This window comes from Mobula hypostoma, chromosome 4 (genome assembly GCF_963921235.1).
Source record: "Mobula hypostoma chromosome 4, sMobHyp1.1, whole genome shotgun sequence".
In the NCBI taxonomy this organism is placed as follows: domain Eukaryota; kingdom Metazoa; phylum Chordata; class Chondrichthyes; order Myliobatiformes; family Myliobatidae; genus Mobula; species Mobula hypostoma.
Genome location: NC_086100.1, coordinates 36309406 through 36332841, shown reverse-complemented (window position 1 = coordinate 36332841; position 23436 = coordinate 36309406). Strand labels below are relative to the sequence as shown.

Sequence of the window (23436 nt, the reverse complement as noted above, 5' to 3'; positions counted from 1 at the left end):
TGTTGAGTTCACGATCTGCCATCTGGAGATCATACCTGCACCTCGTGTAGCATTCTTGGTCTCCGGACTGGAATGCCTCTGATCTAGCCCTCAGCTAATTTCAGATTTCATAGTTCATCCAGGGCTTCTGATTGGGGAAAACCCTGAAAAATCTTGTGGGGATACACTCAATTGTTTTAATATGGTCTGTTGCAACCTTGGCGTAGTCATTCAGATCCACAGATGAGTGCTTGAACACGGCCCAGTCCACTGACTCAAATTAGTTAGTATGTGGATTGTATTTGCTCAGTGTAACCTTGTGGGTGTACAGTGTTCCTTGGATTATTTACGTTTTATATCCAATTACTTGTCTTTGGACTCGCTCTGGTTTTTTACTTTGTTTTGCAGCTGTCTTATTTCGCTTCGGGGGATTGTTAAACTCTCTTAGTATTTATCACCGTGTGTAAGTCGGACCATGAGGCAGCGCAAGTATTTAAAAGAGAGCAGATTAACAGAGCGGGCGACGGAGTGGTGGGAGACAGAGTAGGAAGGCTTTGGCTCCTGAGGCTTCGGCGAGCAGAGGCTGAGGAAGAGCTTCACTTCAAGTGTGGTAAGGCCAGGTAAGTTCCTTTAATAAATCTAATTACCTTAGGAGTAGGTAATGGAGGCAGCAGTTAGGGCAGTTGAGTGCTCCGTTTGCAGTATGTGGGAAGTTAGGGCGAGCACAATTGTCCCTGATGACTACACCTGCGCAAGGTGCATCCAGCTGCAGCTCCTGACAAACCGAGTTAGGGAACTGGAGCTGGATGAACTTCGGATCATTCGGGAGGCAGAGGCAGAAATAGAGAGGAGTTACAGGGAGATAGTCACCCCTAAGAGTCAGGAGGCAGGTAGCTGGGTGACTGTCAGGAGAGGGAAGGGGAATAGACGGAATGAGCAGAGCACCCCTGTGGCTGTTCCCACCAATAATTAGTACATTGTTTTGGATACTGTTGATAGGGATGACCTACTAGGTACAAGTTGCAGTGGTTGTGTCTCTGGCACCAAGATGGGCCCCTCAGCTTAGAAGGGAAGGAGGGAAAAGAGGAGAGCAGTAGTGATAGGGGATTCGATAGTTAGGGGGACAGATAAGAGGTTCTGTGGAAGAGATCGAGAATCCCGAATGGTCTGTTGCTCCCTGGTGCCAAGGTCCGCGCTATCTCGGATCGAGTTCTCAGTATTCTCAAGAGGGAGGGTGAGCAGCCGGATGTCGTGGTCCATGTAGGGACCAATGACGTGGGTAGGAAGAGTGAGGAGGTCCTGAAAGGTGAGTTTAGGGAGTTGGGCGCCAAGTTAAAGGACAGGACCTCCAGGATAGCAATCTCAGGATTGCTACCAGTGCTTTGTGCAGGCGGGTTTAGAAATTGTAAGATAGTGCAGATCAACATGTGGCTGAAGACATGGTGCAAGAGGGAGGGTTTCAGATTTATAGATAATTGGGCAGTTTTCCAGGGAAGGTGGGACCTGTTCCGGTGGGACAGTCTACATCTGAACTGGAGGGGGACAAATATTCTTGCAGGTAAAAAGAATCTTAAGAAAGAAATTAGAAAAACTAAACGAAGATATGAGGTTGCTTTGGCAAGTAAGGTGAAAATAAATCCCAAGGGTTTCTACCATTATATTGATAGCAAAAAGATAGTGAGGGATAAAATTAGTCCCTTAGAGAACCAGAGTGGACAGCTATGTGTGGAGCCAAAAGAGATGGGAGAGATTCTGAACAATTTCTTTTCTTCGGTATTCACTATGGAGAAGGATATTGAATTGGATAAGATAAGGGAAACAGGTAGGGAAGTTATGGAAACTATGATGATTAAAGAAGAGGAAGTACTGGAGCTTTTAAGGAGTATAAAAGTGGATAAGTCTCCGGGTCCAGACAGGATATTCCCTAGGAACTTGAGGGATGTTAGTGTGGAAATAGCAGGGGCTCTGACAGAAATATTTCAAATGTCATTAGAAATGGGGATGGTGCCAGAGGATTGACATATTGCTCATGTTGTTCCATTGTTTAAAAAGGGTTCTAAGAGTAATCCTAGCAATTATCGGCCTGTGAGTTTGACGTCAGTGGTGGGTAAATTGATGGAAAGCATTTTTAGGGATGGTATATATACTTACCTGGATAGACAGGGTCTGATTAGGAACAGTCAACGTGGATTTGTGCGTGGAAGGTCATGTTTGACAAATCTTATTGAATTTTTTGAAGAGGTTACTAGGAAAGTTGACAAGGGTAAAGCGGTGGGTGTTGTCTACATGGACTTCAGTAAGGCCTTTGACAAGGTCCCACATGGAAGCTTGGTTAGGAAGGTTCAATCGTTAGGTATTAATATTGAAGTAGTAAAATGGATTCAGCAGTGGCTGGATGGGAGATGCCAGAGAGTGGTGGTGGATAACTGTTTGTCAGATTGGAGGCTGGTGACTAGTGGTGTGCCTCAGGGATCTGTACTGGGTTCAATGTTATTTGTCATATACATTAATGATCTGAATGATGGGGTGGTAAATTGGATTAGTAAGTATGCAGATGATACTGAGATAGGTGGAGTTGTGGATAATGAAGTAGGTTTTCAAAGCTTGCAGAGAGATTTAGGCTGGTTTGAAGAGTGGGCTAAAAGATGGCAGGTGGAGTTTAATGCTGATAAATGTGAGATGCTGCATTTTGGTAGGACTAATCAAAATAGGACATACATGGTAAATGGTAGGGCATTGAAGAATGCAGTAGAACAGAGGGATCTAGGAATAATGGTGCATAGTTCCCTGAAGGTGGAATCTCATGTGGATAGCGTGGTGAAGAAAGCTTTTGGTATGCTGGCCTTTATAAATCAGAGCATGGAGTATAGGAGTTGGGATGTAATGTTGAAATTGTACAAGGCATTGGTAAGGCCAAATATGGAGTATTGTGTCACCGAATTATAGGAAAGATATCAACAAAATAGAGAGAGTACATTTACTAGAATGTTACCTGGGTTTCATCACCTAAGTTACAGAGAAAGGTTGAACAGTTGGGTCTTTATTCTTTGGAATGTAGAAGGTTGAGGGGGGACTTGATAAAGGTTTTTAAAATTATGAAGGGGATAGATAGAGTTGACGTGGATAGGCTTTTTCCATTGAGAGTAGGGGAGATTCAAACGGGAGGACATGAGTTGAAAGTTAAAGGGCAAAAGTTTAGGGGTAACATGAGGGGGAACTTCTTTACTCAGAGAGTGGTGGCTGTGTGGAACGAGCTTCCAGCAGAAGTGGTTGAGGCAGGTTTGATGTTGTTGTTTAAAGTAAAATTGGATAGCTATATGGACAGGAAAGGAATGGAGTGTTATGGGCTGAGTGCAAGTCGGTGGGACTAGGTGAGGGTAAAAGTTCAGCACGGACTAGAAGGGCTGAGATGGCCTGTTTCCATGCTGTAATTGTTATATGGTTATTCAATTTGGGATAATTTAATTAGCACTGTCTTGCATTGTAGTTGTTGACTTTGGGGATTATTGCTTCATCCAGACACCTACGTTGCCTGATTGGTCCTGAATTCCTGTGTGCTGCAGGGCGGAGGCACTCCAGCTCCTCTTTGCTCGGTTGTTGTGGATCCTTGTCTGGTGAAACGCAGACCGAGTTCTTCTGAGTATCGTGAGTGATTTCAGTTCTTCACCATTCTGCAGAGTTTGCATGAGCTCTTGTTGGTTTTGCTGGTTAATTTCTGTAGTAAATCTTTGTTTTGTTTGACTTGCCGAAGTCTCTGTGATTCCAGCACTTGAGTTTGCTAGGGACCCTTATACTTAGAAATCACAAGGGTCATTTGTAGACATAGGAACATAGAGTACCTTTCTAAGAATGTGGAGTTAAGTAATATGTCAGAAAATGTAGGGGATCGTTCTTCGTCCTAAAATAGATCACCTATCTATTTACACTACCAGTTGGCAGTCATTACGAAGGATTGGCATTAGCAGCTTCACTTTAGGAGAGGGCAAGCAACCAACAGTTTAAAATAGTTAGGGCAGGGCAGGGGAAACAGCTGAGGTTGGGAGAGGGGAGAGAGCAGAATTGTGAGGAAACAGAAGAGAGAAGGAGGTGGGAGCGAAGGAGGTGAGTGAAAGAGAAGGGGAACTAAAGGTGAACTCGGGGAAAAGGTATTAGAGTTTTAACAAAAGAAAGGAAGGGAATGGGATTGGCTTAGTGGATAGGAAGGGAGCTAAGGAAGAGGGAGAGAAGTTGTATTACATGCAGCACAGTATTCTTCCAAATCAATTAACTGGGTTTGTGTGTGAAAGGCATTGTCCACACCCCAAAAGTGAACTGAAAACGAGTTTGTCTTGATCCTGATGGGCTATCGAGAAAGAAGAAGGCAATGCATATTGGGAAAGAAAAGGCAATTCATGACTTTTTTCTTGTCTATCCCTGCAACTAATTCATTTCCTTTTATATCTTCTCTTTTGTTTCCATGGATATAGATTATATTTCTGTAGATGGGTTCAGTCAAACATCCGAGTATGTGATTACTTTACTGGTCAGAAGCACACTGTAATTCCAAAATCTTCGACAATTGATTGTTAGTGTCATTTGTTTCTTGACTCTGAATTGAACTCCAAAATAAAGAAAACTCTTTCCACCAGGTTCGTAAATACAAATACTCTGCAGATGCTGGGGTCAAAGCAACACGCACAATGCTCTGAAGGTATTCAGCAGGTCGGGCAGCATCTGTGGAAACGAACAGTCAATGTTTCAGGCTAAGACCCTTCGTCAGGACTGTAGAGGGAAGGGGCAGGGGTCCTATAAAGAAGGTGGGGGAGGGTGGGAAGGAGAAGGCTGGTAGGTGCCAGGTGAAAAACCAGTAAGGGGAAAGATAAAGGGATGAGGGAGGGGAAGCAGGGAGGGGATAGGCAGGAAAGGTGAAGAAAGAATAGGGGAAAGCACAATGGGTAGTAGAAGGAGGTGGAACCATGAGGGAAGTGATAGGCAGCTGGAGGAGGGGGCAGAGTGAAACTGGGATGGGGGAAGGAAGGGAAGGGGAGGGAATTACTGGAAGTTGGAGAATTCAATGTTAGCAGCAATGTTTCCAGCCCCTTGGCATACACCTCATATACCCTCTGGGTAGTCTCCAGCCCCTTGGCATGACACCTCATATACCGTCTGGGTAGTCTCCTGCCCCTTGGCATGAACATTGAATTCTCCAACTTCTGGTAATTCCCACCCCCTCCCTTCCTTCCCCCATCCCAGTTACACTCTGCCCCCTCCTCCAGCTGCCTATCACCTCCCTTATGTTTCCGCCTCCTTCTACTACCCATTGTGTTTTCCCCTGTTCCTTCTTCACTTTTCCTGCCTATCCCCTCCCTGCTTCCCCTCCCCCACCCCTTTATCTTTCCCCTTATCGGTTTTGCACCTGGCACCTACCAGCCTTCTCCTTCCCACCCTCCCCCCACCTTCTTTATAGGGCCTCTGCCCCCTTCCTCTTCAGTCCTGACAAAGGGTCTCGGCCTGAAATGTCGACTGTTCGTTCCCACGGATGCTGCCCGACCTGCTGAATTCCTCCAGCGTGTTGTGTGTGTTGCTTTTCCACTAGGTCTACTTCAAGTATTTTCCTTGTGTTTACTTTTGTATTAAATATCCTCTTCTTGTTAGGGAGATTAAAATAGATTCAAGTGTTCTGCACGCAGGTTTTTGCATTGTGGAAGAATGGATGCCAAAAGTACATTATAATCAGAACAATAATCAAATGAAGAATGCATTAGGACAAATGCCAAACCCACTGAGGTATCTCCTGCATTGTAAATGTACTATAACTGTAAAGTAATCTTTGTGGGAACAGAGGTTGCAACTGGACTTTAATCATTTAATTCTTTAAAACAGCCTCTCTCTAAGTACTCTCTCAAATGTTGTCAGGTGACTGTACATGTCTGACACCAAGTCTTTATGTAAGTTGAATCCCACATACCTTTCACATTTAAAAAAAATTCACATTTACAGTTACTTATTAGTACCCCAATATCATGCCACATATAGAAGCTACTCTTGAGGTTTTATTTCATCTTATCATATGATCCGAGAGAGATTTGAATATCTTTGTATATCTCCCATACGTGATCTGGTTGATTTGCAGATGATCCGACATTTTTGTTGAAGAATTATTGGCATGGTTATAACACAGGAGAAGGTCACCAAATTTCAGAAACAAAGTAAAATGTACTGCCACTTCTATATACCATGGTTAGTGCTACAAACTGGGATGCTTTTCTAAGTGACTGGTGCAAACAATCAAAACCAATCAAATATCAAGGTACCCTATCTTTACCTACACCCTTACTCTGCAGTTAGAACACAATTATCTACTATACCAACAAGAAATCACTGATTCTTGAGACTTCGGCAAAAACATGTCCCACTAAGAGAAGTGCCAATTCCGTTGAAAATGAATAACATTTTCTTATTTAAAATAATCAAGGCTGATCATCTGAGGGTCTTTTGCACAAATGCAACATTTTTTCATATGTTTGTTTTTAATTTTGTAAATTATATGATTATATGATAGCCCAGTACCCACAAAATCAGTTGTCCTCAGACAAGAGATTATCATTTCAATTTGATAAAAAGTGTGAAAAAATCATTTAAAATGTATAATATATATGCCAGATGAAAGAGTAGAGTGAAAAACCTCTTTAAAACTAAAAGCAGTGAATTTTCAACAATATTTACTCTTATTTCGTGGTTGCTCAAAATGTGTCCCAAAGTTTTGTCAGCACCGTCAGATATTTATAAAAAAGCAATAAAATCAGGCAACTACATGTTCAACTATATTCCTGAGGACCCCCTTTCCACCCTCCACATCTGCTAAATGCAACAAGGTCAAACAAGCTCCTGTAAGTTTGATATTTTTTTCAATAATTTTTACATATTTGTTGATGTTGCTACTGTCACAGCCATGACGTGTCAACACTGTCTCTTTTGTGTAGAAAGAATTATTTTAAATTATGACATAAATTTATGCATTTTAAGTAGAGGCCAGAGGCAGCTAGCAACAGAGGGAAAGCAAGTTGGCTCCTGTTTACAACTCATGCATGTCATGTAAAAAAGTGTGTTTTCATCACCACCGTCAGACATCAATGCCGTCAGGTTTTTTGTCTGATGGTGGTGACACATAGTTTGACGGTGTTGACAAAACATCCAAATCATTCTCAATGGAGGCTTGAATATAATTTATGATCACAATAGATAGTAATATGGCTTGTAATGTTACATCAACCTCTTTATTTATAATATACAAATTTCCCCTTTATTGCTTCCACACACAGGCCTACAATATTTCCTTACTATATGTATCTGCAATGACTAAAACCATAAATGAATGTAGTTGCGTCATTTCATAATCATTTTTATAAAATTTCACCAAATTAAACATAATTAAATTCATAGTAATTTTGCACAATTTCATAGTAATTCCATTTAATTCTGACCTTCCTTTTATGTATTTTAGGAAGTTATGGCTAGGCAGCAGCTATCAGTGGAGGAGCGAAGGAGAAGAAACAGGGAATACCAAAAAAACTGAGAGAGAAAATATATAGTGAACCAGAGTAAAAGGAGGAATACCTGAGAAAGACAAAGCAAAGATGGAAGAGGAGAGTAGAGGATGGGAAGAAAAAAACTATCAGTGATTTGAATGAAAGGGAAAAGAGGAATAAGAGAAAGGCGTGGAAACGTAGACAGCAAGAGTCAAGAGAGCGTAAGAGAAAGGGCCCAGAACGCCCAGAAACTCCCCCGGATAGTCCATTGGATCAGACTATACAGGAACCAGCTCGCAGTAGGCAGTCTATAGCAGGGGGAAGGGAAAGAAAGAAAACAAGAGCAAGATACTTGACAGAGATGAAAGCTTTGAAAAATAAACTTCAAGAGATAATAAAAGATAGGAACAAACTGAAAAAGTGTTGGTGACGAGAGCAAACTAGAAATAAAAAAACACAAGAATCACCAAGAAAAAAAACAGAGTGGTTCCGGTGAAGTCATCGTCCAGAATAGCAGCTTAAATCAATAACTTCTCTGGAAAAATGCATATATTGCCCCTTTAATCCATCAAATATGAGATCTTTCGAAAATATCTGAATTGATAAGGTGGGCAAGAACGGGGAAAAAGAATGGAGATAAAAAAAGCACCACTGTGGAGCCTATGGACGAGAGAGGTGCAATGTGTGGTTATCCTACCTGAACGCGTGCTAGCGGGGCTGATGATGGGCCTCGTTCAGGCGAAGCGGCAAATATGATAAGAATTCTGGAAGGGATACTTCGATTCCAAAAGGATATAAAACAGCAACTCAATGATACCAAGTCAGAGCTCGCCAATGTCAGTCAAACAATAGCAGTGGCAGAGACTGGAATTGAGAAGGTGGAAGATAGCGTGCAAAACATGGAACGGATACTAAGTAAGACGATAATATTAAATCAACAGGAGAGTAAACTGCTTGACCAGGAGGGAAGATCACGACGGAAAAATATCAGGATATACAATGTTCCCGAAGGAGCGGAGAGTTTGTCTATGATGGAGTTTGTAGGAAAGTTGCTGTGGGACGCACGAGAGATTCCCTCCACTATGGAGCTTGAAATTGGGAGGGCGCATCCTGTACTCGTCCCGAGGCCTACTGGAGACAGAGGAGATAAGCCACGCTCAATAGTAATTAGATTTCTTCGATACAATACCAAGGCAGAGATTCTACGAAGGGCCTGGGGTAAGAAGAGGGTTTTTTTGAACGGGAGATTAATATACTTCAATCAAGATTACCCCCTGGCGGTCCTGCAGAAATGTAAGGAATACTCTGAAGTAAAGCGAATATTAAAGCAAGGAAAGATTAGATTCCAAACTCTGCACCCTGCCAAACTGTGAGTGTTTTATGAAGATGGGACGCAAATGTATCAGACAGTGGAAGAGGCGACTACAGACATGAAGAACAGAGGACTGCCCATTGGCGTGGTCAAACCAAAGGAAAGCCTGGCTGAGCAGTTATCCCGATCTGCTTGGGAAATAGTAAGAGAACCGAGAAAGGGGAATGGGAGGAGGGCAAGAGAAGAATATCAGGAAGAGACTGAGTTTTCTGAGGACAGTCCTCACCTCCTCCAGAAGGGCTATAAGGTTTGACTAACTTTAAAAGTGTTGATAAGCTAAATGGAAGCAAAAGTAGACGGTGCTATACCTATCTCAATAAATGCTTATTATAATGTGGATTTTATATTACTCAATTTTTAAAATTCATTCGTTCACTCCTTTTTCCCCACCTAAATAAGAATATATATACATGGGAGGAATACTTTTCTGTGTAATGGACATAGATTTGTTCACTTACTTTTATGGGTACTGCAATGGGGGCCCTCAACTCACAGGCAGGAGGGGCTGTCCCCCACGGCTAGACGTTTCCTCCAGCTCAACCCAGGGTCATCTACTAGAGACCTCAGCCTTGGAATCACACCTTCATTGCCTTTTTTTTTATTATTCGCGTTTCTTGGTTCTTATTTGTTCAGGGAGTAAATCGATTAAGTTTTATTCTGCTAATTTCAATGATATATTGACAGATAAATACACATGGCTAAGGACAAAGTAAAATTTGTTTCTTTTAATCAAATGCAGTAAAATTCTATCCAAAATGAAAAAAGAACAAGCCCATGTAGTATATTTACAGGAAACACACTTAAGTGATAATGAGCATGGAAAATTAAAGAGAATGGGCTTCACTAATTTGTTTTTCTCCTCATATAAATCAGGACATAGGAGGGGAGTTGCTATTCTCATCTCAAGCAAGCTAAATTTTGAAAAAGTATTCGAAATGGGAGATAAGGAGGGCAGATATATTCTGGTAGGGGAATATAGATGGAAATTCAGTTATTCTATTGAATATATACGCACCCAAGGAAGTGATATTAGTTTCTTTCAGAAAATTACTAATACTATGGTAATGGAAACAAAATGTCTCCTGATATGTGGAGGAGACTTAAATTTACGATTACACCCAAAGTTAGACTCTTCCAATAGAAAAACCCTTGAAACAAAATCCTTACATAAGAGAGTTAATACACTTTTTGAGGATGTTGGTTTAATTGATATATGGAGGGACCTTTTCCCCGACAGAAGGAATTACACTCATTATTCTGCCCTTCATTCTGTATATACAAGAATAGACTATTTCATAACATTTGGAAAAGACAAAGAAAAAATAAACACCTGTGGAATTGGGACAATAGATGTAAGTGACCATGAACCTATATATTTATCAGTTGATTTTGACCTACAACCGAAGAACACTATTTGGAAACTAAATTCAAGTCTACTCAATGATCCCTACTTTAAGGAACAAATTAAAAAAGAAATTGGTCTTTACTTAGAATTCAATGATAATGGAGAGGTTTCACCTCTCATTCTATGGGATACTCTGAAGGCTGATTTAAGAGGGAAAATTATAGCGATATCTTCATATAAGAAAAAAAAAGGAATAAAACATTAGAGGAATTACAAAATAGGCTGAAGGAACTAGAAAAAAAACAAATTGAATTTGGCACAGAATACATTAGAGGAAATTTTAAAAATTAGGAATGAAATTAATAGTTCAGCTACACAAGAAATCAGGAAAAATTTAATGTTTCTGAAACAGACATTATGAAAGTGGATCTACATCTATGAAAATACTGGTGTGGAAACTGAAGAAAAAGATAGCAAAAAATACAATTCATAGAATTAGGGATCCAAGAACAAAAATGATTAAAAAAATAAGCTAAATGAAATTCAAGAAGCTTTTGAAATGTTTTACAGAACTCTATATTCCAAAGTTCCAGGGGAAGCATAACCCAAATTGACACTTTCCTGAATTGTCTAGAGTTACCCTCTTTAAGCGAAGAACAAAATAGAACGATGACTGCTGACATAACTGAAGTTAAGCTAAAAGCTGCAATTTGTAGGCTTAAATTAAGCAAGTCACCAGGTTCAGATGGGTATACGGCAGAGTGGTACAAAGAATTTAAAAATGAGTTAATTCCTGTCTTACTCCCCACTCTGAACTGGGCTCTAAAAAAGGCACAAATGCCACCCAGCTGGAAGGAAGAGATGATCTCAGTTATACTGAAAGAAGGCAAGGATAAAATGGAATGTGGGTCATTTAGACCAATATCCGTTCCTAATGTAGATTATAGATTATTTACCTCCATTATGGCCAAATGATTAGAAACCATAGAAAAACTACAGCACAGAAACAGGCTATTTGGCCCTTCTTGGCTGTGCCGAACCATTTTCTGCCTAGTCCCACTGACCTGCACACGGACCATATCCCTCCATACACCTCCCATCCATGTATGTGTCCAATTTATTCTTAAATGTTAAAAAAGAACCCGCATTTACCACCTCGTCTGGCAGCTCATTCCATACTCCCACCACTCTCTGTGTGAAGAAGCCCCCCCTAATGTTCCCTTTAAACTTTTCCCCCCTCATCCTTAACCCATGTCCTCTGGTTTTTTTCTCCCCTTGCCTCAGTGGAAAAATCCTGCTTGCATTCACTCTATCTTTACCCATCATAATTTTATATACCTCTATCAAATCTCCCCTCATTCTTCTACGCTCCAGGGAATAAAGTCCTAACCTATTCAACCTTTCTCTGTAACTGAGTTTCTCAAGTCCCGGCAACATCCTTGTAAACCTTCTCTGCACTCTTTCAACCTTATTTATATCCTTCCTGTAATTTGATGACCAAAATTGAACACAATACTCCAGATTCGGCCTCACCAATGCCTTATACAAACTCATCATAACATTCCAGCTCTTATACTCAATACTTTGATTAATAAAGGCCAATGTACCAAAAGCTCTCTTTACGACCCTATCTACTTGTGACGCCACTTTTAGGGAATTTTGTATCTGTATTCCCAGATTCCTCTGTTCTACTGCACTCCTCAGTGCCTTACCATTAACCCTGTATGTTCTACCTTGGTTTGTCCTTCCAACGTGCAATACCTCACACTTGTCTGTATTAAACTCCATCTGCCATTTTTCAGCCCATTTTTCCAGCTGGTCCAAGTCCCTCTGCAGGCTCTGAAAATCTTCCTCACTGTCTACTACACCTCCAATCTTTGTATCATCAGCAAATTTGCTGATCCAATTTACCACATTATCATCCAGATCATTGATATAGATGACAAATAACAATGGACCCAGCACTGATCCCTGTTGCACACCACTAGTCACAGGCCTCCACTTGGAGAAGCAATTCTCTACTACCACTCTTTGGCTTCTTCCATTGAGCCAATGTCTAATCCAATTTACCACCTCTCCATGTATACCTAGTGACTGAATTTTCCTAACTAACCTCCCATGCGGGACCTTGTCAAAGGCCTTACTGAAGTCCATGTAGACAATATCCACTGCCTTCCCTTCATCCACTTTCCTGGTAACCTCCTCGAAAAACTCCAATAGATTGGTCAAATATGACCTACCACGCACAAGGCCATGTTGACTCTCCGTATAAGTCCCTGTCTATCCAAATGCTTGTAGATTCTGTCTCTTAGTACTCCCTCCAATAACTTACCTACTACCGATGTTAAACTTACTGGCCTATAATTTACCGGATTACTTTTCGATCCTTTTTTAAACAACGGAACAACATGAGCCACTCTCCAATCCTCCGGCACCTCACCTGTAGACAGCGACATTTTAAATATTTCTGCCAGGGCCCCTGTAATTTCAACACTAGTCTCCTTTTTAGAAGATTAGAAGAGTTTCTATCCATACTGATACATAAGGATCAAACAGGTTTTATACAACAATGCCATACGAAGGACACTTCAGAATATGCATCAGATACCAAAAAATAAAATCAATGCAATAGTGATAAGCATGAATGCTGAAAAGGCATTTGATTCGGTTAATTGGAATTTTCTTTACAGAGTTTTACATAGATTTGGTTTCCATGACACAATTATTAAAACTATACAGGCACTATGACAACCCTACTGCTAGGATTAAAATCAATGTATATTTATCAAATAGTTTTACCCTAGAAAGGGCCATGAGACAGGGTTGTGCATGGTCACCGCTACTCTTCACATTATATCTGGAACCATTAGCTCAATACATCAGACAAAATGAAGATATCAGGGGAATTATTATCAAAGGGACAGAGCATAAATTGGCCTGTTACGTGGATGACATTTTGATCTATCTAGAGCAACCAACATACTCTTTACCTAAATTGATGCAATCCTTTGAACAACATGGTCAATTATCAGGATACAAGATCAACATAGATAAAAAAACCCAATTACTTTCATATAACTATAGCCTACCAAGTGAAATTGAAAGTAGATATCCCTGGGCATGGCAAACAGAGTCTTTCAAATATTTGGTCATCATTATGCTAAAAGATTTGTCAAAATTATCAGAATGCAATTATCAGCCTATATATAAAAAATTAAGGAAGATATAACAAGATGGAACCAATTCCTTTTTTTAGTCTCAGTTCAAGGATTGAATCTATTAAAATGAATATATTGCCCAGACTACTATGTTGGTGCAACCCATCATATGACACTCAATGAAAAAACATTGAGGAGGGGATACTTCATATTCCCATACAGACAATTTTGGATGATAACAACCTACAAAGGTACATAAATACTATTGATAATCCATGGGTGAAATGGACTCTTAAAATATGGAAAACTATTACAGTATAAAAGAATATAAACTAGAGGGAGATATTGCAACTCTTAAATGGTGAGTTGGATTTTACGCTGAATAAACTGGATGCTCGATTTAAGGACTGGACAGCTAAAAGAATAACAGTTTTTTGCAATATAATGCAAGAAGGAACACTGTTCAATTTTGAAATGCTTAAAGAGAAACACTTACTAGAAAAACAAGACTTTTATTGGTATCTACAGATGCGACAGTATGATAGAGCTATTTAGAACAGCATTTAATTCAGATAACGGAAGTAGAATCATATCGAGCATGTATAAGGGTTTGTCAAATCTTAAAACACATTCGACGTCATACACTAAAACAAAATAGGAGAAGGAAGGAGGGATAATAATATCTGAGGAAGAGTGGACAATAATATGGAGGTATCAATGGAAGTGTACCAGTTCACAGAAATGGAGAGAGTTTGGATGGAAAAACTTGATAAGGTATTTTATTACACCCTCTCAGAAACCCCATTATGATAGTAACCTCCCTGTTTGCTGGAGAAATTGTAGAAATCAAAATGCAAACCATTATCATATTTTCTGGGATTGCCCCATTATCAAAGACAATTGGAGTGGGATACACAATGCCCTACAAGGCATTTTTAAATGTGAAATACCCTTAGAAAGTAAGACAATATATTTTGGGTATATACCTCAAGAATGGTTGAAAAGAGTATTGAATATACTGCTGATGGCTGGTAAAAAGACCCTTACCAGGAAATGGTTATCACAGGAGAGTCCAACTTTAAATGCATGGATGGAAATTACAATGGACATTTACAAAATGGAGAAGATAACAGCATCTGTTAATCATAAGCTGGAACAATTTTATTCATGCTGGGAAAAGTAGTTTAACTACATAACACCTCATAGGCCTGATTTTATTCTCACAAATCAATGAATATGTTGTAAAAAAAAGATCACTCCCTACTTGTACATAGTTTCCACCTTTTGCTTGTTCTTTCTTTCCCCTCTTTTGTAAACGTGTATACCTCAGATAAATATTATATGGAGATTCGTGGCAAATATGATTATATGATATATATGTACAATATCTGAAATACATCTTATGGAAATGTTTGTTTGATGATGAACTTCAATAAAAAATAAATTACAAAAAAAAGGGAAAAAACAGAGCAGATGCTACAGGGAAGCAAAATCTTCCATGAGATGGTTGGAAGAAGACTTTGCAGTACTCAGCTCTATCATATTGCTGAAGGTGACATGCAGGCACATGACGCACTCCTTTCTCAACCACTAAAACCTGTACCAGCAACGAGCAAAATCCATCAGGTCATACTTTACGGAAACAGCATCCATTGCAGATCATTGCCATATTTCTGCAGTGAGCCACAGATGTGCCAGTGTTTCAGCCCAACAACATTTCAGTTGACTGAAAATACACATGCCAGGGTACAGGTTGAGGAGAATGATGACCCTACCACAATAGAAAACAACAGAGAGCCTTTGGCAATGCTGATGGAGGAAATGGAGTAGGAACCCCAGAGTGGTCCTGACGGGACTATGACAGATATATCTGCTTGTGTCACTAATTGTGGAGATTAGCTTGCAGTCACTTATGACCAAAATTGGTGGTTAGCAAAGGCTGTCACTGTGGATGTTCATCATCAAGATGTTCAAGTGGAGTCTTTCCACCCTCATGGGGCTAACACGTGCTTTCATCCAAAACCAGGTGGAAAGGACATGTGCTTCACACCAGGTGAAGATATTCTGGCCACACTGATGTAGCCATCATCACCGGGTCGTGCATGCAGGACAAGGGAGATCCACCACCTGTCTGCTGAAGTCATGGACTTCACATTAATCGTCTACTTCCTGATAAAGCTGACTGAATGTTTTCGAAGATTTTCAAGCCCAGAAATGGATGGAGTTTTTTTTTTAGTTCCTGATGTGTTTTCTGATGTTTATGCTTAAACATTGCAGTTGTACTGTAGTTTTTATTTCGCTATTTACCGTCGTTGTTAATATTTACAGAGGATAAAATGTACATGACAAATTGTTATTTGTTGTACCAAATTGTTAAATAAAGTTGTTAAGCAAGGAAGAATTGACTTGAGTGGTGAAAAGGTTGGAATTGTTTGTTGTAATTAGGCCACTGCCACCACCATCAAATAGAACTTTCTTTGTTTTAAATTAATGTGCTTACAATCTGTTCCTCCAAAGCAGTTGATTTATTAAAGTAATAGTCTCTTTAAAATTAAAAATGTGTTTTTTATGTCCAAAATTGTTATTTTGTATATTTAATGCTAATGATAAAAGTTGCATAATGTAAAGGTTTTTAAAGGAGTACACATGAAATAGTATAAAAATGAACAAAAGTGAATATTCAACATTTAACAGCATATATGTGTACCTATGGTGTAGACACAATGATTTAAAAGCTCTATATATATATAAGACAAAATAAATTGGAATAATTAGCTTTTTATTGTGTCTGACTGCATTGACAAAAACTAAGCAATGACAGGAAAAACACATATTTTATGAAAAAATTACAAAATCAGGAGGTTGCACCAAAATATTGCTTGATTGCCGAGACCTTGTTCTATAAAAATATAAGTTTAGATTTCTTAACGTAAAAATTTTTCTTTTCAAAATTAAAACCTGTTTTATTCAAATTCTCATCAAGAATCAGTGAAATAACAACAGAGAATTCACAAATTTAATAAAGTTAATCTGAAATCAGATGATTGTCATTATTAGCTACATTATAATAAAAGTGAAATGTTGTTAACCAACAGAAACCTTGCATCTATGATAAGTTTCATGGTTATTATAACTGAAAATACAATGACTGGGTACAATGCTGTGACACTGGTCCACCTTAAAGAATCATTTACAAACTGAAGAATCTGCATCTACATTTTTAGAAATCAATAGATCAAAATCATCAGTTAAATCATTACCATGATTTTGGAAGTAGCAGAGGAGGGAGAGCCTTAAAGGAAATTAAAACAAGAAGGAGAAAGAAGTGGATATTATACCCACAGAGGGTCATCAACACCTTTTGTGCTTCCACTTGATTCCAAAGGAATACGTTTGACACCTATACTTACAAACAGAGGCTACGTTGCTTGGAAATCTCACTGGCCTTGTCTCTGTCATAGGATCTATACAGAAGGTGACAATAATGACACCTTGTGCTTCACTGGTGCATCAGAGTGATGACTGAACTTCTCCAGAGAAGATACCCATTGAATCAAATATAGCAGAACAAAAGATGACTGACAGCAGAAGGGCCTGAAGATACTAGAATCTGAATTAAAAAAAACACGATGGAGGAACTCAGTGGGCCTGGCAGCATCTATGGTGGGAAATGGGCAGCTGACCTTTCGAGACTGAAAGATTGAAAGGCAATAGTGGGTATAAAAAGGTAAAGAGAGGGGGTGGCGGAAGAGCTAGTGAGGAAGGGTGATAGGCAGATGGGTGAAAGGAAGGTGACAGGTAGAGATGACAAAAGTCTGCTGATGATAGAATCTGATAGGAGACAAAGATGGTGTGCAGAACATAGTGAGCAGGGTGGGGAGGAGATGGGTTTTCACCTACATAGGCTGGCCAATGTTATGAAGGATGGCAGGAAGCATTCACGACTCCTTGTGGTCCCCATCAGCAAGGTGATATCTTAATCAAATATAGAAAAAAGATTTCAAACCCATAAGTACTGCTCATTTGTGACCTCAGGCACAGTGAATGACATAGACCCGGTGCCTGATTTCAGCCAAGATGATCTTTTCTTCCGTGCCATTTCTACTCTTATTGAGCCATCGAGTTAAAAGCGATTGCTTATCAGAATAAGCCATTCTCCAACAACATTATGGACAGTAGTGGTTGCTTTCTTGTGTTATAAGACCTCTTAAGATTAAGAACAATGAGTCAACACCCAGGTGTGTTAAACAGGAGGGAAGAAATAGATGATATAATTGATGATCCATTTACGTTGGCAGAAATGGTGAGAGCAATAAAGAGATCGAGTCCAACCTCCCCAGGGAAAGATCTGATATGCTGTATTATGCTAAAAAATCTAGGAGAAGGAGCGCTCTTGAAGTTGCTGCATTTTTATAACTGAGTGTGGGAGGAGGGAAGATTACCAAGTGCATGGAAAGAAGCAGTAGTAATTTCAATAAGGAAACCTGGCAAGGATCCGTCAAAACCCACTAGCGACAGACCAATAGGATTAACATCAAATATATGTAAGATAGTAGAAAGGATGATAACAGAAAGGTTATCGTATGAGCTTGAGAAGGGGGGAATGCTGGCAAGTTATCAGAGTGGTTTTAGGAAGGGAAGGAATTCCATGTACTCAGTGATAAGTCGAGACTGAAATAAGAAAGGCCCAGGCAAATAAAGAATCAGTGGTTGCAGTGTTTTTTTGACATTGAAAAAGCCTATGATATGCTGTGGAAGGAAGGATTATTAATTAAACTGCACAAGGTGGGGGTTGTTGGGAGAGTTTTTAATTGAATTAAAGATTTTTTGTTTGGTAGAAAAATTCAAGTTCGGATTGGATCATAATTATCAAAACAGTACATAGTGGAAAATGGTACACCTCAAGGTAGTGTGATTAGCCGGTTACTTTTCATCATTATGATCAATGATGTCTTCACAAAGGTACCAGTGGATATAGGTAGATCACTGTTTGCAGATGATGGGGCCTTGTGGAAAAGAGGCAGGAACATGGAGCATATAGTCAGGAAACTACAAGGAGCAATTGATGAAGTAATGGAGTGGGGTTATGACTGGGGATGTAGATTTTCAGTAGAAAAAGCTCAAACTGTATTTTTCACCAGGAAAAGAATTGAGGTAGGGAAGAAGTTAAGGATGTATGGGATTGAATTAGAGAGGGTTGGATCATTTAAATTTCTGGGAGTTATATTTGATTCAAGATTAACATGGGCAGACCATATCAGGAAAGTTGAGGAGAAATGTAAAAAAGTAATAAATATGATGAGATGTTTGACTGGTAGGGAATGGGAAGCAAGTTGTTCAGCGTTGAAAAGAATGTATGTGGCTTTAGTAAGATCTGTATTGGATTATGGAAATATAGTATATGGATCCTCAGCTAGGTCTCTTACAAGGAAACTGGATGTGATTCAGGCTCAGGCTTTGAGAGTGTGCAGTGGGGCTTTTAAAATGTCTCCAGTGTCAGCCCTAGAGATAGAAATGGGAGTAATGCCTTTGGAACTAAGAAGGAAGGATGCAATTGATGGCAAACTACTGGGCTAATTTGCAGGGGCACAATGATTCTCACCCTACTAAAGGAGTGTTGCAGGAGTGCTGGGAAAATGGGAGGTTTCAGAGGGATAACTTTAGTCGGGTAGGGAATGATATTGCTAAAGAATGTGGAGTGTTTGATCTAAGGATAAGTTCTTCAGTAGTTTATCCGGTTGTAGCTCCATGGAAACTTGTATGGCCTGACATAGACTGGCATTTGTTAGAGGTAAAAAGGAAAGGAAAATATAAAACTGATTTGGTAAGTGCATTTAAGTGTCATGTGATGGAAAGGTATAGTGATTATACTCAGATTTATACGGATGGTGCTACAGAACCTGAAACAGGAGTGATAGGGTTTGGGGTGGCTATACCAGCAAAAGAAATTGGAACCAGCAGAAGAACATCTAATAAGTTAGGGGTGTATACAGTGGAGATGCTGGCAGTGTTGGTTGCGTTGCAATGGGAGGAGAAAGCTAGACAAGTCAAAGTGTTGATATGTTCAGATTCATCCTTAGTTCTAGCAAGTTTAAGGTCTTTTCACTCAAACAGTTGGGAAGATGTACTTTATGAAGTCTTTCAGTTAGTCACAAGAATTGCAAATCAGGGAGGTCAGGTGAAATTTCTACGGGTTCCAGCACATGTAGGGGTGAAAGGGAATGAGAGGGTGGATGAGTTGGCAAAGAGTGTGTTAAAGAAAGAAAATATAGAAATGCACATTAGTATCAGTAAAGTAGAGGTTAAGTGTGTAATCTGGGAAAAAAATCAACCAAATGTGGCAAGAAAGATGGGACAGGGAGGGGAAAGGGAGGCATTTACATCAAATACAAAAAAGTGTTGCAGGTACTAGGGTAGGTAGTGGAAACAGAAGAGAGGAGACTGTGTGGACTAGCTTAAGGCTGGGGCATTGTGCATTAAACAAAACATTGAAAATGATAGGGAAACACCAGACAGGATTGTGTGAAGAATGTCAGGAAGAGGAGTCAGTAGAACATGTAGTTCTGAGTTGCAGGAAGTATGGGATACAGAGAGAGATGATGAGAAATAAATTAAGGGAATTAGGGGTGCAGGAATTCACATTGAAAGGGTTGCTGGGCATGGGTGAGAGAGCACAGGTCAGGGTATTTTTAGCTTTCTTAAGGGGTACAGGGGCTTTTTATAGGATATGATGGATAAACAGGAATAGGGTACCAGGATGGCCAAAGATGGGAGGATAAAGTTAGGTTAGGGGATGTGTAGGTGTGTGATTGGGTGAAGGGATTTAGAATGTAAGTCTATTGCACACTCTGGAACAGAAGGTGGCAGTAATGCACCATTAAGCTGGGTGCCAACGCCGTAAAACAAGACGGAGAGAGAGCGATTAAACCTTTTCTATTTTCCACGTATTTTCCACGTGTGAATTAACAAATGCAATTCATGCTCTTTTACCTCTCCTGATTGCCAGTGTGAATGAATTTCTAAGTTCATTTTCTTTCATTAAAATCATGAGGTATTTATATGATAAATATACATATCCAGTATATAATCTGTTAATGATTTACATAAAATCTGGCAAACAGCAAATATCGTTAATCATAAAATGAGGTGGCACAAGTATGTAGCATAGCACAATGATGCTGAAATGTCAGCTCTGCTATTTCAGCTGATGATATACAAGGCATTCGAAAATCTGTTCTAAATCGATGAGATTGTTGGTATCAAATTTGTATAGACATGTTAGTCTGTGGAATCGGTCCCATTCAAATGTTTCAGCACTAGTCAGTAACATAAAATATATCTAAGATGTTTTCAGACGTAAAGGAATTATTGAAATAATTACTAAGGATACAAAAATATCATAACTTAAAGAAACGTTCCAAAATGTTTTACATTTCCGCCTACAACAATCTCAATATCTGGTTTCTTCAGATTCAGTTTCTTTATGGCCAGCTGTCCATTTGTAGTGAACTGGTTTTCCTCCAGCCTACACCAAAGAGAAATGTTGCAAGAAAACCGATGAGCCGTATATTTTGGAAGAAAATAGCACAATACTCTTTGTGACTACATTCTACACTCCATTCTAAATCTACAAACATTAAGTTGAATTCATTAGCTTTTAATGTTATTATGGATGACCTTAAAGCTGCTTGTGAAAGTTCAATAAAGATCATGGTCTTCAATGATAAAGTTACAGAGGAGCATTGCTGTGTTTCTCCACCAGGTCAATTTCTAAATGGCATAGTTTTCAAGTCTTCAGCTTCTTATCTCTTGAGTGACATTTGTAGCCAGCTCTTAAATGTCGTTCTAAAATACAAGTAGCACTCTTCCAGCTACAGTGGTGAGTTGCTACTTTACAAATAAGTGCTGCATGATAGGAGGTGGATAAGAGATTGTTCCCAGAGGTCAGGGAAACTGATGAAGAACAGTGCCTGCAGGAGAGACATGAAGATAATCTGGACATGATGCTAGTGAGGACTCTAAATGGATTAGTACTACAGGAGAGCAGACTTTCCATACCAGCAAGTTCGTGCACGTTGCAATGGGCACATATCCCCATGTCTTCTCTACTTGTTCTCACCACTGAAAGGTGGCTGTGTCATACTCTGTGTGAGTAACGAGTGGTTAACCTTGCAGTGCACCTGCATGAAGAAAACTGTGAGATGATGGAGAGATAACAGCTGCTGCCAGGAATACACTGATGCTGTAAGTTAAGTGTAAACAAGACTTTGACTTCCAGTTCATGCATATGTGTGAATCAATGTTTGATACACAGGAGGTCAAAGTTTGTGTTAGTCCTTTAAGTTTCACAGTTTCAGGAGAATCGAGCTGGAAGAACAAACAAGAGAAAATCTGCAGATGCCGAAATCAAAATAATACACACAAAGTGCGGAAGGAATTCAGCAGCCCAGGCAGGAACTATGGAAAACAGTAAACAGCAAACATTTTGGGCCAAGACCCTTCATCAGGACTCAAAAAAAAGAGATGAGAAGTCAGAGTAAGAAGGTGGGGGGAGGGGAGGAAGACGTGTAAGATAGTAGGTGATAGGTGAAGCCGGGAGAGGGGGAAGGATGAAGTAAAGAGCTGGGAAGGTGATTGGTGAAAGAGATAAAGGGCTGGAGAAGGGGAAATCTGATAGGAGAGGGTAGAAGGAAGGGGGAGGAGCACCAGAGGGGAGTGATGGACAGGTAAGGAGATAAGGTAAGAGAAGGAAATGGAAATGAGAAATGATAAATTGATGTTCATGCCATCAGGTTGGAGGCTACCCAGTCAGAATAGAAGGTGTTGCTCCTCCAGCCTGAGGGTGGCCTTATCACAGCAGTAGAGGAGGCCATGGACAGACATGTCGGAATGAATATGGGAATTTGAAAATAACTTAGAGTTCTGTGTAAAGAGGGATTACCAAATTTTGGTTCAATGTGACTGAAAACAAATGTTGCTTGTTGCACTATTGTCAAGATCATTGTCGTACTGTTATCAGTTGTCAATATCATGGTTGCAGTATTGTCAGTATCATTGTCACAGTATTGTCAATATCATTGTTACACTATTGTCAATATCATTGTTACAATATTGTCAACATAATTGTTGTACTAATGCCAATATAATTTTTGCCCTAATGTCGATATCATTGCTACACTATTTTAAAATCATTGTTACACTATTGTAAGTATCATTGTCGCATTACTATCAATATCATTGTTACACTATTTTTAATAATTGTTGCTACACTATTGTCAATATTATAAATGCCAATGGCAAAGGTAAGAAGGGTAAACAAAATTATCAACAAAAACTCGGCAACACACACAAAATGCTGGTGGAACTCAGCAGGCCAGGCAACATCTCTGAAAAAGAGTGAACAGTTGAAGTTTTGGGTGGAGACCCTTTATCTGACTTCTCATCTCTTTTTTTGAGCCCTGATGAGAGGTCTTGACCCAAAACTTCAACCGTTTACTCTTTTCCTTAAATGCTGCCTGGCCTTCTGAGTTCCTCCAGCATTTTGTGTGTGTTGCATTGATTTTGCACATCTGCAGATTCTCTCGTGCTTGATCAGAAACCCAGGTTAATTTTCTCCAAGGGTACTAAAACACCCAGAAATAGGACAACATTACGATTATGGTCACACAGATTTATAACTGTACCCCATTGTTCTCCTCAGGGTAGTAATCTCTGGGTTGCTACCTGTACCATGCGTCAGTGAGGGTAAGAATAAAATGATCTGACAAATGAATGCATGGCTGAGGATTTGGTACAGGGCTTCAGAATTCAGGGTCATTGGGATCTCCTATGGGGAAGGTATGACTTACTCAAAAAGGGCAAGTTACACTTGAAGATGAGAGGGGCTATGTTGGCAGATTTGCTGGAGCTGTTGGGGAGGGTTTAAACAAATTTGGCAGGGGTATGGGAAACAGTGTGATAGGGCTGAGGATGGGGCAGTGGGTATACAAGTAGATGCGGGGTGTAGTGAGATTGTGAGGAAGGACAGCCGGATGACAGGGCAAATGCAGTCAGTGGGATGAGATGAAGGGTATC

The 23436-nt window shown here is 39.8% G+C and overlaps 1 protein-coding gene across 1 annotated transcript in view; it reads right to left on the bottom strand.

Annotated features, from left to right (window-relative positions):
- Window positions 1–20766: 20766 nt before the first annotated feature.
- Window positions 20767–23436, bottom strand: part of LOC134345928 (NACHT, LRR and PYD domains-containing protein 3-like) — a 66213-nt gene continuing 63543 nt past the window's right edge. Inside the window, exon 10 of the mRNA XM_063047280.1 lies at window positions 20767–20887. Coding sequence (XP_062903350.1) covers window positions 20767–20887 — 121 coding nt within the window. The remainder of the gene's footprint in view (window positions 20888–23436) is intronic.